Genomic DNA, 16,657 nt, shown 5'->3' with positions numbered 1-16,657 from the left:
TAAAAACATAGTTGCAAAAGTAGAGAGACAGCCAACCAACTGGGAAAAGATATTCACCAACAATACATTTGACAAATGCTTAATATCCAGTATCTACAGGAAACTCAAGAAATAATCCCCCCAAAACCAATAAACCATTCACTAAATGGGCAAGGGAACTAAAGAGAGACTTATCAGAAGAAGAGATTAAAATGGCAGAAAAGCATATGAGAAAATGTTCATCATCCATGGTCATAAAGGAAATGCAAATAAAAACAACCCTAAGATACCACCTTACCCCAACAAGAATGGTCAAGATTTTGAACTCAGACAATGACAGTTGCTGGTGGGGTTGTGGAGAAAAAGGAACCCTACTACACTAGTTCAGCTACTCTGGAAAGCAGTGTGGAGGTTTCTTAAAGAACTGAAAATAGACCTTCCCTATGACCCCGCCATACCACTTCTGGGCATCTATCCTGAACATCATGACCCAGGATATTACAAGGACACCTGCTCAGCTATGTTCATCTCTGCACTATTCACAATAGCCAGGCAATGGAAACAATGCAGATGCCCTACTGCCGATGAATGGATACAGAAAATGTGGTATTTATATATACAATGGAATTCTACATAGCCAACGGACAAGATAAAATGATGGCATTCGCAGGGAAATGGATGAACCTAGAGCGAATCATGTTGAGTGAGACAAGTCAAGACTTAAGGAACAAAAGGCGCATGGTTTTCCTAATATGTGGCTATTAAATCCAAATAGTACAAGAGCGAGGACTCAATAACTGCATACCCAAAGCTATGGACACAGTAATGGAAATATAAACATATCTATATAGACATAAAAACCTATGACTCTATAGACATAATGTTTTATTTCTTAAATTAATATGTTTCTATGACATACAAACCCTTAGCCTAATTTTGATTAAGTTCTAAATACTAAGTCCCAGTGATTGTAAATAGAGATTCCCTCCTTGAACATTTGTTTGTTAAACTTGTCATTTAAAATATGATGTAAAAATCAACATTAATAAATTCTTTAAAAAAATGTGATTGCCAGCGAAATGCAATTTGTAGATGTGTCCTTGAAAAGGTAATTTGAGGAAGAGTCTTTCCCATATAAGATGCTTAATATTCGAAAAAAGAGACATCAAAAGTGCCCTCTCCTTTTTAGATCTTCTGTAATTCTTCCATGCAATAATTGTTATTCTTCTTTTCCAGAAGATATAATCTTTGAAGAAGCATTTTTTTTTGCCAGTCCTAAGCTTGAGCTCAGGGCCTGAGCACTGTCATTGGACTTTCTAAAGGCTAGAGCTCTACCACTTGAACTTCAGCACCATTTCTGGCTTTTATCTATGTATGTGGTGCTGAGGAATCGAATCTGGGTCTTTGTGCATGCTAGGCAAGCACGCTACCACTGCCAAACTCTCAGCCCTGAAGAGCCATTTTTGAAGACAGAACACTTACCAGAGACCAAAGAGCCATTATTGAAGACAAAACACTTACCAGAGACCAAATTTTCCATTGTTTTGATCTCCAAACTTCCAAAACTGTGAATATTAAATTTGCTTTTTAAAAGTAAATATTAAGCTATATTTCATAATAGTCACAAAGGATTGTTGGCAGGTATTTGGAATCATATTTCATCCTTATCCTTATTAAATTCATAAAATTTATATTAATTCAGAAAAGAACATAAAATAGCCATCTATAAGCACAGCAGATGCTAAACATTATACACACATATCACAAATATATGTTAACCACATATGTGTTGGTTAGGTGTGTGTTTAGTGCTTATTAGGGAAATTAAACATTTTTCTTTATTCCTTTTTAGAAAAAAAGCTAAAAATATAAAGAAAAACACAGTTCTGTTCTTCAAAAATGCATATGCTTTCCTAATCAAGGCATGTTTTTCTTGAGATAAATGAAAGTAAAATGGACAATGTAAACTGATGTTGAAAGTATATAATCAATTGTTCGTGCAATACAAATTGTGTTATCCCTACTGCTACATGATGACCATAAAATCATAATTGCAAACAATATTAAGAGTCATTCCTTGCTATAGTATTATACCCTCTATTTCCATTCATTTATAATAATTATGAAACACAGGTTCACTCATTGGTCAATTTCCTTTGTATTAAAAATTTTGTCTACTGAAAGTACTAATATTATTGATCTTAGAATGAAATATGTACTCATTTACTGTCTAAAAAAAGAGACATTTGGCTAACTTAACCTTGTGATATAAATCATATTAAGTTCCTTTCAGAGAAGAACAACAAGAACATGATTGGGAATAACTTCTGAAAGGTCTAACTATTGACAGGCTGAGAAGTAAGGACTATGGGTCAAAGCCTGTTGGGGTAGTCATTAAGACTATTGTCTCCAGTTAACTAGAAAATATTCAAAAATGGAAGTATGTCTCTGTTGGGGTCAGCATCTCTGAGGCCTGTTCGTCATTCCAGCTCATCGGCCATTAAAGGGCTTTGGCATTCCTAGCATACCTCTCTTGAGGTATTTCTGTGTACGGAACTCAACTAAACCCCCATAGGGCAGGTCTGTTTTCCTGCACCGGTCCACCCAGCACTTGAAAGTTTGTCCTGACCCTTAGTGATAGCACTTTGGCTGTTCTCCCCTTCTCCATCCCCTATTTCCACCACAGTATATAAAGTGCCCAACGCAATAAACCAGAGATCTGATGCGCTTTCATGGCAGACACAGCTCCTAGCTCAGTGCTCTTTTCTCCCCGGTAATTGGAGGAGGGCTGGGCTATCGATACTTGCCACCTAGCTCGGCTCCGGGGGACTACAGGATGGCCCTGGGTGTCTCTCTCATACCCTTGTTGCTGAAGAGCAGCATGGCTCAAGATAAAGTGGGAAACTCAAATAAAAATGTTAAGCAAGAATGAGAGGATCAAGCCTCGGTACTGGCATATCACACTGTTTTGCATGAATTTAACTAAATATGAATTTGTAAACCCTGAAATTAAGGTAGTTGTTGAATTGTAAATACTTAAGACTAATAAAAAGTTAAGCAACAGAAATCTTCATAAAATTACCACAATTCTTATTGAAAAAGCAAGCTAATTAATATAGCCCTTTTTATTTCTTTTTTTATTATCAAGGTAATGTATAGAGGGGTTACACTTACATTCGCCAGATGGTGGGTGCATTACTTCTCACACATTGATACCATTCTTACGTTTTTGATCCATTTCCCTCGCCTCATCCCTCCCAATCTTCTTATTCCCCCCCATTCCCTTTTTTATTTCAAATAAATATATAAATGTATACACAATATAACAGGTAACAAATTCAGATACAGTAGCAATATAAGATTAACCAAAGGGCAACAAAGGAGAAGAGAAATAACAGTACATTAAGCACAACAATCATTCAAGATAAAGCTCTTGTTTCCATATCCTAGAGTTCCTTGCATTTAGTCTCATCTTATATGACCTAATGTATCAAGGTTTTGTGCTATTGTAATCCTCTGCTAGGAGAATCTTAGATGTCCACTCATTATTACAAATGAGGTAAACCACTGAGTCTATGTTCCTTTGGATCTGGATTACTTCACTTGATAGGATTTTTACAAAGTCTTTCCATTTCCTTATGAATGAGGCAATGTCATTCTTTCTGATGGCAGCATAGAATTCGAATCATTGTTTAGGAGTACCACATCTTCTTGATCCAATAGCTCTGTTTTTATAATTACAGAAATTACATTTGGACTAGGCACCAGTGGCTAACAGCCAGTGACTGTAATCCTGGCTACTCAGGAGGTTGAGATCTGAAGATTGTGTGTCAAAGGCAGTCCAGACACGAAAGTCTATAAGACTTTTATCTCCAATTAACCACCAGTAAACTGGATGTGGCACTGTGGCTCAAGTTATAGACTGCTAGCGTTGAGCTGAAAAAATCAGGAACAGAACCTAGTCCCAGAGTTCAAGCCCAAAGACCTACCAAAAAAAATTTCGTTTTATTTCTCCTTCTCTCTATGATATAAAACATTTTAACTATCAATATCTAGAGCTATAGATCTTCTTTTCCCTTATATTTTTATTGTAATAGAAGGATTACAGTATATTCACCAGATAGAAGGTGCATTACTTCACATTGATACCCTTTCTCATATCTTGGTCTCCATTTCCCTCTCCCCACCCCCGCCCCTCATCTTGTTTTCCCTCCTTACCTATCTGATTTCAAATAACCAAATAAGCATATATACAATATATCAGATAACAAGGTAAAATACTGTAACAATATGAAATAACCAAGGGACAGCAAAAGAGATGAGAGATAACATAGTGCATTAAGGACCACAATCACTCATTATATAGCTTTTGTTTCTATATCATGGAAGTCCTTTCATTTAGTGTAATACTATATGGCCTTATGTATCTAGGTTTTGTTCTATTGTAAATCTCTGCTACGAGAGCCCAAGTTTTCTAATGATTATGACAAATGAGGGAAACCATTGAGCCTATGTTTCTTTGTAGAGCTATAGATCTTCTTACTACTGCTATTCTAGTATCATCCCATGAGTTAAAAGGGAAATCAATGTTTGAGAAGTAATTCACTTACTACATTAGGAATGTAACTGTAACCCCCATATATATTACTCCTACAATAAAGTACAATTAAAAATAATTCTCTATAGAAATAGGTCTAGAATACAATTTATTAAAAGCTTTAGAGAGCCAGAACTTTGGACTAGTGGTAGATTGCTTGCCCAGCATGCAGAAAACCCTGGGTTCAATTCCAGGTACCACATATAGAACAAGGCAGAAGTGGAACAAGGTAGAGTGCTAGCCTTGACCAAAATGTAGTCCATGTTTATCATTAAGTTATGTGTTAAGGTACTAAGTAAATTAAGCTTAGTTGAAACTGATTTTCATTAAACAAATCTATGAAGAAATAATAAATATTTAGCCAATGGCATATATAATAGTATTGACAGATTAAGGACAAATTTAGAAAACTAGTAATTTATCAAATATGTTGCTGTCATTAATTATATTGGATTATGGTTTGACTAAATTCAAATATCCAGTAATTGTGACATCTGTGGCCTCAAAGCACACCATAACAAAGATTTATTTTAGAGACTACAAGTATTTTTAATGAAAAAAGTTTAAGGACAATTAGAAAGAAATTCTATCTTTCCACAAAAGTGCATGGGAATGTGAAAAGTATTTAAAAACAACAGAAGTGTAAATATAGAATTCCCTTATTTAAGAGAGTAAGATCAATTCTAAATTACATTATTTATTATGGAGCCATGATAGAGGTTACAAAGCATTCTACCTGAAATAGAACTCACTTCTGAGAAGTCATCAAGTGAGTGCCATATTCATAGGCTTTATGTAGAAACAGTCTAATGGGCTCAGCTTACTGTCTTAAGTCCCAACAGATCTACATGGATTGCAAATTACTTGAGGATTGTCATTTGAAAATCCTCCAATTAAACACAGTGTAATAATGTTATGGACACTGTGAGGTTTACACACTTGAAGCTCTAAAGTGGGTTAGTAGTTCATCTTGGAATTCTTACCTAAACTCTTCAGTGATTGGTGTCTCTATAACACAACATTCTCATATGAAGTGTAAAAGACCAAGGATGTAAGGCACTTGAAAGGATGATTGCCACTTTAAGAAGCTGCCCTTACTCCCTTGCATATCCCCATAATGACCCTTCTGTGTACTGAGACTCTGGAAAAGATTTCAAGTGCTTCTCTTAATTGTTTCAATAGAAAACTACCATCTGGCTTCTGGAAGATGTTCAGTGTGAAAATTTCCCTTAGAGACTGGCTCTGAGACTCTCAGACACCAAGAAACACCAGTGTCTACTGAAAATGGGTCAGTATTCACATTTCATATACACATCCTCCTGTGAGGTTTACACCATCTCTTCATTTTTGTAATACCTCAAACAATGCAAATGCTACATAAATAATGGGTTCATTATACCTTTTAGGAAATAATTATAAAAGCTATGAGCCAGTAAATGTGCAATGCAGGAAGAATTTTACAGTTTTTAGTTAACTGTTGTTTAAATTACTGGTAAACATACCAGCACAAAGATCTGACAGTATTTTGAAGAGAGAACCATTTAAAAAAGAAGGAAAGTAGAGAAGAATCAAATAGAGAGGATGATGTTATAGGATTATTCCACTGTAAAATCATTTTGTAGATGCAAGATAATCACCAACTTTCAGGGTTAATAATGTATTTGATTCATGGAGATCTATCATGTAACTATGCAAAAAATTTTCACAGCAGAAAGTAAAATCTACATAACTATACGTAAATCTGAGATTATTCACAATTTTGGACAATTCAATGCTCTGTAGTGCATAGGTATTCTCATTATACAAATTCTAACAAACAAGAAATATTTTAAATTGTTCTATGTTTCTAATAATGTAAATGGGACCTCAGGGAACATTATTATTTTTGTTGTTGTTGTTTAGGAGCATATGGTAGAAGAACATTAGCATTTGTAATGTGGTAAAAATATCATTATCTATTACCTGCATGTGTTTGTCCCTTTCAGGCTACTCTGTTTTTAGGTAATTTAACATATTAAATAATATGATATTTATAATTCAATGACACTTAAATTCTTCCTAATTTATTAAAGGCAACTTTATGAGGAATGGCTACTGAAAAGTTACTAAATAACTTGCAGCACAAAGTAAATAAAAATAATTGATTCTAAGAAAGCAAACAAAATCTGTGGAACCCTCTTGAATGGACAGTTTACCCGTATCTTCTGCCATATAAAGCCTGCAGGGAAAAGATATGGAACCAACCCAGATGCCCCTCAGTTGATGATTGGATCAACAAGATGTGATATTTATACACAATGAAATTCTATGCTGCTGTCAGAAAGAATGACATTGTCCCATTTGTTAGGAAATGGAAAGATTGAGAAAATATAGTATTAAATGAAGTAAGCCAGACTCAAAGGGACATAGGCTCATTTGTCATAATCAGTAGAACCTTGGGCTCTCCTAGCAGAGATTTACAATAGAACAAAACCTAGATACATAAGGCCATATAGTGTGACACGAAATGAAAGGACTTCCATGATATAGAAACAAAAGCCATATAATGAATGATTGTGGTCCTTAGTGTACTATGTTATCTCTCATCTCTTTTGCTGTCCCTTGGTTATTTCATATTGTTACAGTATTTTACCTTGTTATCTGATATATTGTATATATGCTTATTTGGTTATTTGAAATCAGATAGGGAAGGAGGGAAAACAAGATGAGAGGCGGGAGTGGGGGGAGGGAAATGGGGATCAAGACATGAGAAAGAGTATCAATGTTTGTGAAGTAATGTACCTCTATCTGGTGAATATAATGTAACCTTTCTTTAATTACAATAAAAATATATGAAAAAAGTCTGCAGGCATAATATGCACATAGAAGACTTAATCAAACACTGAGTTCGATAGTGACTTCATTTGGGACCTCCTGTTCTATAATGCCATAATAAGTAAATGTATTATTGTACTTTTAAATAACCCATTCAGATTATGCTAATTTGCTATAACAAGCCTAACTGACTAAACACATGACTGGTATGCAATTAAGTCTCAATCAAAGAAAGAAGAGGGATAGTTTTATGTGCATATATTTTAAAGGATCTAAAACTATAAATTCATGATCGAAGATGAATATTTATATCAAAATAGATTATATTTAGCCCTATTTACAGACTTATACCTATACAAAATATTTTCTAAAGATTTATCTTTAGTGTTTCTAGGATAATACTGAAAATCTGACTAATCCTTTTGCTATTTTATTATTCTGTACCATGTTTGATGGATGTAAAATTTTCATTATTTATAAATTTATAAATTCCACTTTGTTGCATATGAAGTAATTTATTTAATGCTCAGGGCTACAGCAGTTACTTTGAGAAAATTCTTTTGTTTGGTGTTGCTTTTGTAGTGTTGGCATAAAAACCTGGATCTTGAGTACTCAAACAAATGTTCCACCATTGACTTCTACCCAAATCCTTCTTTGGGAAACATGCTTATGCAAAGCGATATGCTACTTATTCTTCCAGCATGAGAATGTGCCAATGAAATCCAAGAACACAAGCAAGTGAAGATCTGGCCCAGTGTTAGCTGGTTTAATGAGAGGTGGTGGTTGAGTATCTGAAATCTGAAATGCCATAACAGATTCACACAATATCAAGTTTCTTCTTAAATATGGCTCTAAAATGATTTGCTTTTCTCATTTTCCAAAATGTCTTTGCCTATATATTCTATCTTACACATGGCTGCCAAATTTTATTTCCTGGAATTTAGACATTAAATAGTCCAAACTTAATTTGGAAGAAAAGAGTCTTAGTGCCTTCCTAGGGCATGCAAGCTTTTTCTCTCCTCAGTCCCAAACACACTATTCTATTCTCAGTATGTTCCATTCTGTAACATCACATCATACATGTAATTACAGCACTCCAGGAGTGTTGCTTATAACTTCCTTATCTCTTTGCCTTTAATATGCTGATTCTTCTGCCTGGGATGTACTTCCCACAATACCAATCCTAATGTATCACACACTTCAATTTTATTTTTCTTTGTAATATTCTTAAAGTGCTTCTTCAGCTGAATCTTTGTTGTTACTCTTTCCTCCTAATCTTCAATTGGACAAAAGAGTGATGATGCATGCACTCATTTAGTGTTAATCACTGTGTGCCATAACACCAACTTAAAATTTGTGTTTAATGTGTCACTTTCTTTCAAAGTATTTTCAAGTATATTGGGATAAGGAATATATACATGATTTTGAATCTCTGTAGTAGTCTGTCATGGAAAAAATAGCATTTTTAATTTGAGTTAGAGTGGCATGAATCTCTCATCATTCCATGTGTACTTTGCTTATTGTTTCTGTATCAATGCCTGTTTTCTTTAATGTGTTAATAATTCTTATTTCCTTTTATAAACATAAATTTTAAATTATTAATTTTCTTTTATCTTTGTTAAATAAGAAACACGGTTTCCTTTAATAGCATAACATGTCCAACTTAATTTTCTTTCCATAATGAATAAAATGTTTTCTTCACCCCACTTTTGTCAGTTTATTTTCCCTCTTTTGTTTGTTTAAAATTTTGACAGTTGGGTTTCAAGGTTTATTTTAAAATTAATAGGAAAAGCCAATGCCAAGTCCCTGACTGGAGTGTGATCTATTGAATATATACCAAGAGAAGGGTGGCTCTGACATGTTCTAATTTTACAGAAACATTAAGATTATTTTAAAATAACACTTCAATCCCTTTATCTGTTCAAACATAGAATTTGGAAAAAGTCCCTTATCTGTCATCTAATTGAGAATTTCTCAAGTTATGTAAGAAAATGTAGAATATTTCATTTTCTCCATGTATTGATCCATTGTAAAATATAGTGAGACAATTGGAAATAAACTTAATACCAAATAGAAACTTTATTATTATTATTATTATTATTATTATTATAATCATTGTAATTATAATATTGATCAAGCACAAAGATATTCTTTCAAATGGCTGTCATGGTATATAAATGTGTATAAACAATTACTAGGCTATCTAAAAATTATTGAAGTGGCAAGTACATGTGTTTAAAGCAGACATAGTGAGGTACTGTCATCCCACTTGTCATTAGGAATAAAAGGAGTTGTAGGTTACAATGGTAAAGCCCCTGAGTTCAAACAATTGAATTTATTAAATGTTCTCCAGAAATCTCAAGTACTACAGAAAGATAAAACAAAGAATAAACAAACCATTGAAATTTTTTGTCAGACTATGATACACCTATACGAGAGTACATGTTTGAAAATTAAATAGGTCTAGTCAGTTTTGTCAACAGTCTGTTACTACCAAAGAAATATCTTAGAAGAAACTAAAATGTATTTCCCCTTATTGATTTCCCTACCACATTCCAGAATTGTGAGTCCCTCAAATCACAGCCTAAATTAGATTTAAGTTAAACAATGAACACAACATTAACTACAGGAAATACAACAATTCTATGACTTTTATATATTTGGCATTGCTTAAATCCTTCCTCTCATTTGATTTCATTTTCTTTTTTTGTGTGGAATGCAACATTTCTTATTATTCTCCTTTTTTCAAATATTTTAAAATATTTTCTCTATTAAAGATATTTATCCTGAAAATATAATTCTAATATTGTTGTCTTGAAACCTTTGTTTATTCTTTTCTTATTCATCACATTTCTCTTTACATATAATGTACTTGAAGACTGCCATGACTAGCTATAAAATTTTAATTCAAGTAAATTACAAAACTTAATAGTAGAACGCTGGTCTAACATATTCAAGTCTCAATGTCTGGTCTTCATTTTCCCAGAAATGGGGTATGAATGTATATGCATGTGTATCTGTATGTGTGCATCTGTATATATAGATATGCATGCATGTCTATGAAAAAATATATGCACACATATGTACACACACAACTTCAGTCCTGAGCTAAATATATTCACATTCAGATATTTCTTTCTATATACTTTACAAGAATCTTAGGTTTAAGTTGAACAACAATGACTGCTGGTGTCCTCTGTACTTTTCATAATTAATTAATAATATAACACCATAAACAAATGCAAAAAATCACATGAGCATTAGGATCTGGTGTACATTAAAACATTAACTCAACATCATACTTGGATCCTTCTCACCTGTTACCCTTGACAATTAGATTGTATTTTATCCTAGTTCCTAAATATCCATCATCACCCCCTATTTCTATGAATCCTGTTTATTATGCAGGACACTGATATTTCTCAAGGGAAGTGTTTTTTATCCACACAAACTCAATTACTTCCTGCATTTATTTTGTTGGAATTAAGGCATTATCTCAGGTACATAAATAATAGAGCACTCAGGAAAATATTGGAACAAATATCTACATATGCATAAATAAATTAGTATCAAATTTAAATGTGTCAATAGAGAGAACTAGAGAATCATGGAATCTGGCAAATCTAAACTAATCTCTACATGTACATTCTGTTTATGTATAATGACATCACCTATAGTGATGTTTACCAATAATGACATTCTAAATGAATTATCAAGTTTCATATATAAGGAGATAGTAAGGTCATCTTTGTAGGTTAACTATAAACAGACAATTGGATGATTTTACATGTAAGTGAAAAGTGCAGCCATTTTCTTCTAAGTGAATTCACATATTCTGTGAGGGAAGAGGGGAAGAATGAGAAGGAGAAAGATGAACAATAGAAGGAAGAATTAGAAGAGGAGGAAGAGGTGAAGGAAGAGGAGGAAAGAAAGGTGGAGGAAAAGAAAGAGAGGGAGAGAACATTCTTAGGACCATTAATTTCTCTTGTATAGGTTACAAAAGTAGTGAGTTTGCTACGCACCATGTGTGGGAGAATACATTAAGAAATTCAATTTCAAGATTGGAAATGCTCAAAATTTCTGAATAATTGAAGTTACATTTTACCATTTGGTCTATAATGTTTTTAATGCCTTCTGATAGGAGGCCTGGAAATTCTTACTATCAAAGATTGCAAAATTATTGAGTATTGTTTTAATTTTTTTTAATTTAACCATCCTTTAGATTGGTTTTGCTCATAACATAGAATAAAAAAGAAAAGAAAAGAAAAACAAAACAAAACAACACTGAGCTTGAGGTCAGTTTCCTAGGAGAAAAGATCAAAGTGAAGATAAAGGAAGATACTGGAAATATTTACCCAATTCTGCTTTTAGTGTTCTCACCCTGCTCTTGAATCAATGACTTATCACCAGATAAGCTGCTGACATTTTCCAAAACAGAAGTGAAGCAATAATGGCAACAGCTGTAAATAATGGATTGTTAAATTCTAAAATTTAGATTTCCTACTCTCATTATTGCTTTTGGAGCTACAATATACTCTTTGAGGATTGTTAACATGTATTTTAAACCCAGACATTTTATAATCACTTATTAGTTGTATATATTTTTTAATTTCATTCCTGGGATGTAACTAAAATTTAAATAAGTGTCTCCATCTGCCTATACATTGTGTGTTACCTTATTAGCCGAGCATGATTATCTGTTAATAAATTATACAATAATAAAGATAAATTATTTCACACCATGGAAATGGTAGTAGGAAATATATTTTTATGTGAGTATATTTACATTTACTCCAATGATGACTTGTTCTATCATATACTTCACATTATTACTACCACGTCTACACATTAGTATGAAGTATGAAAATCATTTACTCAGGAGACTTTCTTCAACATACACTGATTAAACACTACATGAAGTACTAGGCTGAATGCAGTATTTGTGAAGCAAGTATCTATGAAAATGAATGAGTTAAAGTGAAAGCATGCTAGGTGCCATTGAGTGGAATACAGAATACAAGAAAAGATAATAGAGAATGCTGGCGGACTTTGCAATCTGAATGATAAGGTAAAGCTTTCAGGAAAAGGTGTGGCTTGATTTTTAAGGAGTGTAGGGAGTAGTTTGGAGGATGCAACTTCATAGGCTATTTCTGGTAACCACATAAGAAATATTCAACACATGAAGGACAAAAAAAACCAGGGTAAAGGTTTACAAGTGTTGGCAGGAGAATTGAGAATTTCTGAGTGTGCATACACTTAGAAGGTATCATTAAGCATAGGACTGGTATGTGTGGCATGGCATTCAGATGAACCCTGGCTCCTCCACATGCTTGACTTAAGCATTTAAAGGATGCTGTTGACACTTTATTTACTTGGAGATTTTATGCCAGGTGCGATGAAGTGCTCAGTTGCAGATACCATGAGATATCTGCAGAAGGTACAGATAGGCAAAGGATAGAAAGATACAAACAGTATCAATTCATGGATACAAAGGTGGAGATTTCATTATGGAAAGACAAGACTATGTTATAAAAATGCAAGCCACAAATAGATTGGCAATAGTTAGAAATGTGATATTTACTATGGTAAGGAATTTTAGGTAGGAAAAGTTTTACAATCGGTTTTGTGGAAAATTTGTACAATCAATTTTTGTTAAAAGTCAAATGATTAAAAAATAGAAATAATGGGAAATAAATAAAAGGCCAACAAGTAATATGGGATAAGAAAATATGTGTGCATATTCACCATAGCAAAGATATGGAACCAACCTAGATGTCCCTCAGTTGATGAGTGGATCAACAAGTTGTGGTATTTGTACACAATGGAATTCTATGCTGCTGTCAGAAAGAATGACATCGCCCCATTTGTTAGGAAATGGAAAGACTTAGAAAAAATCATATTAAGTGAAGTAAGCCAGACTCAAAGGAACTTAGGCTCAATGGTTTCCCTCATTCGTCATAATCAGTAGAAACCTTGGGCTCTACTAGCAGAGATTTGCAATAGAGCAAAATCTTGATACATAAGGACATATAATGTGAAGCTAATTGAAAGGACCTCCAGGATAGTGAAACAAAAGCCATATAATGAATGATTGTTGTCCTTAATGTACTATGTTGTCTCTCATCTCCTTTGCTGTCCCTTGGTTATCTCATATTGGTATAGTATCTCACTTTGTTATCTAATATATTGAATTTATTTGTATTTGGATATTTGAAATTTGATAGGGAAGGGGGAAAACCAAGATGGGTGGGGGGTGTGGGGGGGAGGGAAACCGGTACCAAGACATGTGAAAGGGTATCAATGTATGTGAATTAATGCACCTTCTATCTGGCAAATATCATGTAACCCTTTTACTAATTACAATAAAAAAATAAATAAATTTTAAAAAAAGAAAATATGTGTGCACATGTACATATATAAACATTTTATACATGTATTATTGTCTTAATGAGGGTGTCAACAAATGTATATGAAAGAGAAGCATTTGAATAATAGTGAAAATATAGCTGATATACTCATACAGTCTAAGAGTATGAGCCGTTGCATTTAGGTCCTGCCTCCATATTTACCTCAGCAAGCTCTGGTTCTGAGAAGAGCCAGAGGAGGCTGATTTCTAAGGGGAGTAGGCATAGAAAGGAAAAAAAAAGATAAAAAAACAGGAAAAAACAGGGTAGATAATATCATCAAGGCTTGAAGAAAAGAATGAAAAATAGAAGCTGTAGGAGGCAGTTTATAGTTATAGGTTTTTTTAATGTGAGGGTAGAAGAATGGAAGGGAAAGAGGAGAAAAGAAGAGAGGGGATGGAAAGAGAAAGAGGGAAAAGATGGTATGGAAGAGCTGGAGCTAGAAGAGGAGGGAGGCGGTGAGAAGCGATAAAAGGAGAAGAGAGGAGAAGGAAAAGAATGAAAATAATATAAAACCGCTTTGGAGAGAATTGCCAGTCATCTCAATACTCAAATGTAATGAAAGGGGTGATACTGAAAAATTGTATTCATGAGCTTCTTTGTTGAATGACAACTCCTTTGTTCCACTACTTAAACATAAATTTATTTTTATTGTTGTTTTTTACTGTTATTGTAAAGACGATATACAATTGGGTTACAGTGATATAAGTTCATAAGTACATTTCTTACTGAAAAATGCTAACCCTTCCCTCTCTTTCTCCTAGTTTTTCACTGCCATCCTCACACACAGGATGCACATGATTTTGAACACAGTGTCCATGAGTATTATTGTTAAAGATAATTTTTAAACAGATTCACATATGAAACTTCCTATGAAAAATCCCTATGTCTGAAGAATGTGCTTATGCATGCTTGTTAGTGAAATGGAGTAAACTTTCCAGAAACCAAACATTTCTTGACTTACTCTCAACTAAAATTTCAAGTATGAGTGAAATAATTAGGACCTGATTAGTTTTCTAGTTTTTTTTTTATTTATTCTTGCTCTTTTGGAAGTTTTGAGTGAGATTTATCTAAAAGTCAATTTAAGAGTATTATAAAGATGTTAAATAAAAACATGTCACAAGGAAACCCATATATCAAAAAACATATATTCATTAGTTACCTCTAGCCCCTGGAGAAATAAACAAAATCATACAATTTCAAATTATATAGAAAGAAATGGTTTTGAATATATTAGTATTTACTTGTAACTTGTAAATTTTCTGAATATTTTCCATTCTTGGAAATAAATGATATACCCAATAACAGGTGAGTCAAACCGTTGAAATTAAAAACATGAAAATATGAACCATCTTCTTAGATATTATAATGATTAAACTATCTATTTACCTTCTTTTTCTTGACTAGCATCCTAGCTAGAGCATAGTTAAATGTCGCTGTGAATTTTTTCTTTAGAATAAGAACCACAACATTTCTGTAATGGCAAGTAAATGAAATAGTCACTAAAATGATCAAGATTTCTCAGAGCAAGCAACTTTTCTTTTTAGCTGATGAAAAAGCAGAATGTTTGAATTGTTAACCTATGAACCTCTACAAGGAACACATGTGCTCTTACTTTAATTTTATATACTTTGGTTATACATATTTTATCATTCCTTTTTGAAACAGCAATGATTATGAATATAGATACTAGTCTTTTCAAGAACTAAAGACTCGTTTGAAACAATGTTTCATTGTGAGAGGATTACTTTTGAGAAAGGTACATATCTCAAAGTATTGCTATTAAAAGCTTTTGTGATTTTCCATTCCTACAATAAAATTAAAATTCTATGCTAATTCAAAAATAAAATGCAGTATGATAAGAGAGACTATTTTACTTAGGCTTAACAGATGAACATTTATTAGTTTTTGATTGGGTAATGGTCATCAAAAGAATGAAAAACAGAACTTCTTTGATACCATTCAATTACTTTAAACTGAGAGTGAGCAATGAAGTAGTCACTTTCTCCTGAAACACTTCATGAGCCGGTTTCCTGTTCATATTAAAATTAAGGCTAAAAAGCAGAGAAGGGTTTAAATATAATCCTATTGCCATTTAAACACCTGATCTATAATCTGTGGGTTCAAGCTGAAACATTTAAACAAATAAATGATAATTAAAAATACTCACCTTATCCAGAACACATATCTGTCTCCTTGTATGAGCATCAAGTATTTCGATCTCAAAGTGAGGAGTTTTTGAATGTCTGGCTGCCTGATTTGACTTCAGAGGGCCTGCTGAGAGCACAAGTTGTGACAAAGAGTGGAAATTTCTCATATTCTTCATCATGGGCCGTGAAACTCCTTGAAAGACTAATTCTCTCTTGCGTTCAAGGGACTTGTTCCTTCTGAACATTGTGTGAACTTGCAGGCAAAATGTGTCATGTAAACAGAAGCCACTTGCAAGAGTGTTCCCTCTACAGCAGCTAATTCCTGCAGTGAGCCCCTGTGAGGGCGAGTGGCATGCCTTTCCTGCAGTCCAGTTTTATTTAGCAGGCTCCAAAACAATGACTGATCTTATTTCTATATATAACACTATTGAGAACTGCTGCAATGTAGATATTACTATACCAGCCTTTGATTTATTTCTTGCTTTCTCCTTTTTATCTCTGCTTCTTATTATGGAACACTCTTATCTGAAATTCCAAAGCAAGAAAAAAATAGCATTCTTATTATCTCTGAACTCTAGATACACTAATCCTCATATATACATATATTAGTATATGCTTATTGACATTTAGAGATATATTTATCACATTGTCAACTTGCATTTTGAATGATAACAGCACACATTATTGTACAACACATTTTAAATGTCTTTAGG

General features: G+C 33.3%; 1 protein-coding gene across 1 annotated transcript in view; it reads right to left on the bottom strand.

Moving 5' to 3' along the window:
- Window positions 1–16,189, bottom strand: part of Tecrl (trans-2,3-enoyl-CoA reductase like) — an 85,849-nt gene extending 69,660 nt beyond the window's left edge. The window contains exon 1 of the mRNA XM_090344060.1: window positions 15,965–16,189. Within this exon, the coding sequence (XP_090200186.1) occupies window positions 15,965–16,189 (225 nt within the window). The remainder of the gene's footprint in view (window positions 1–15,964) is intronic.
- Window positions 16,190–16,657: the final 468 nt, after the last annotated feature.

The sequence above is a fragment of the Megascapheus bottae genome, chromosome 13 (assembly GCF_031878675.1).
Source record: "Megascapheus bottae isolate mThoBot1 chromosome 13, mThoBot2.hap1, whole genome shotgun sequence".
Classification (NCBI taxonomy): Eukaryota; Metazoa; Chordata; class Mammalia; order Rodentia; family Geomyidae; genus Megascapheus; species Megascapheus bottae.
The sequence above is the reverse complement of the archived record's forward strand: the minus strand, read 5'-3'. Positions and strand labels throughout refer to the sequence as shown.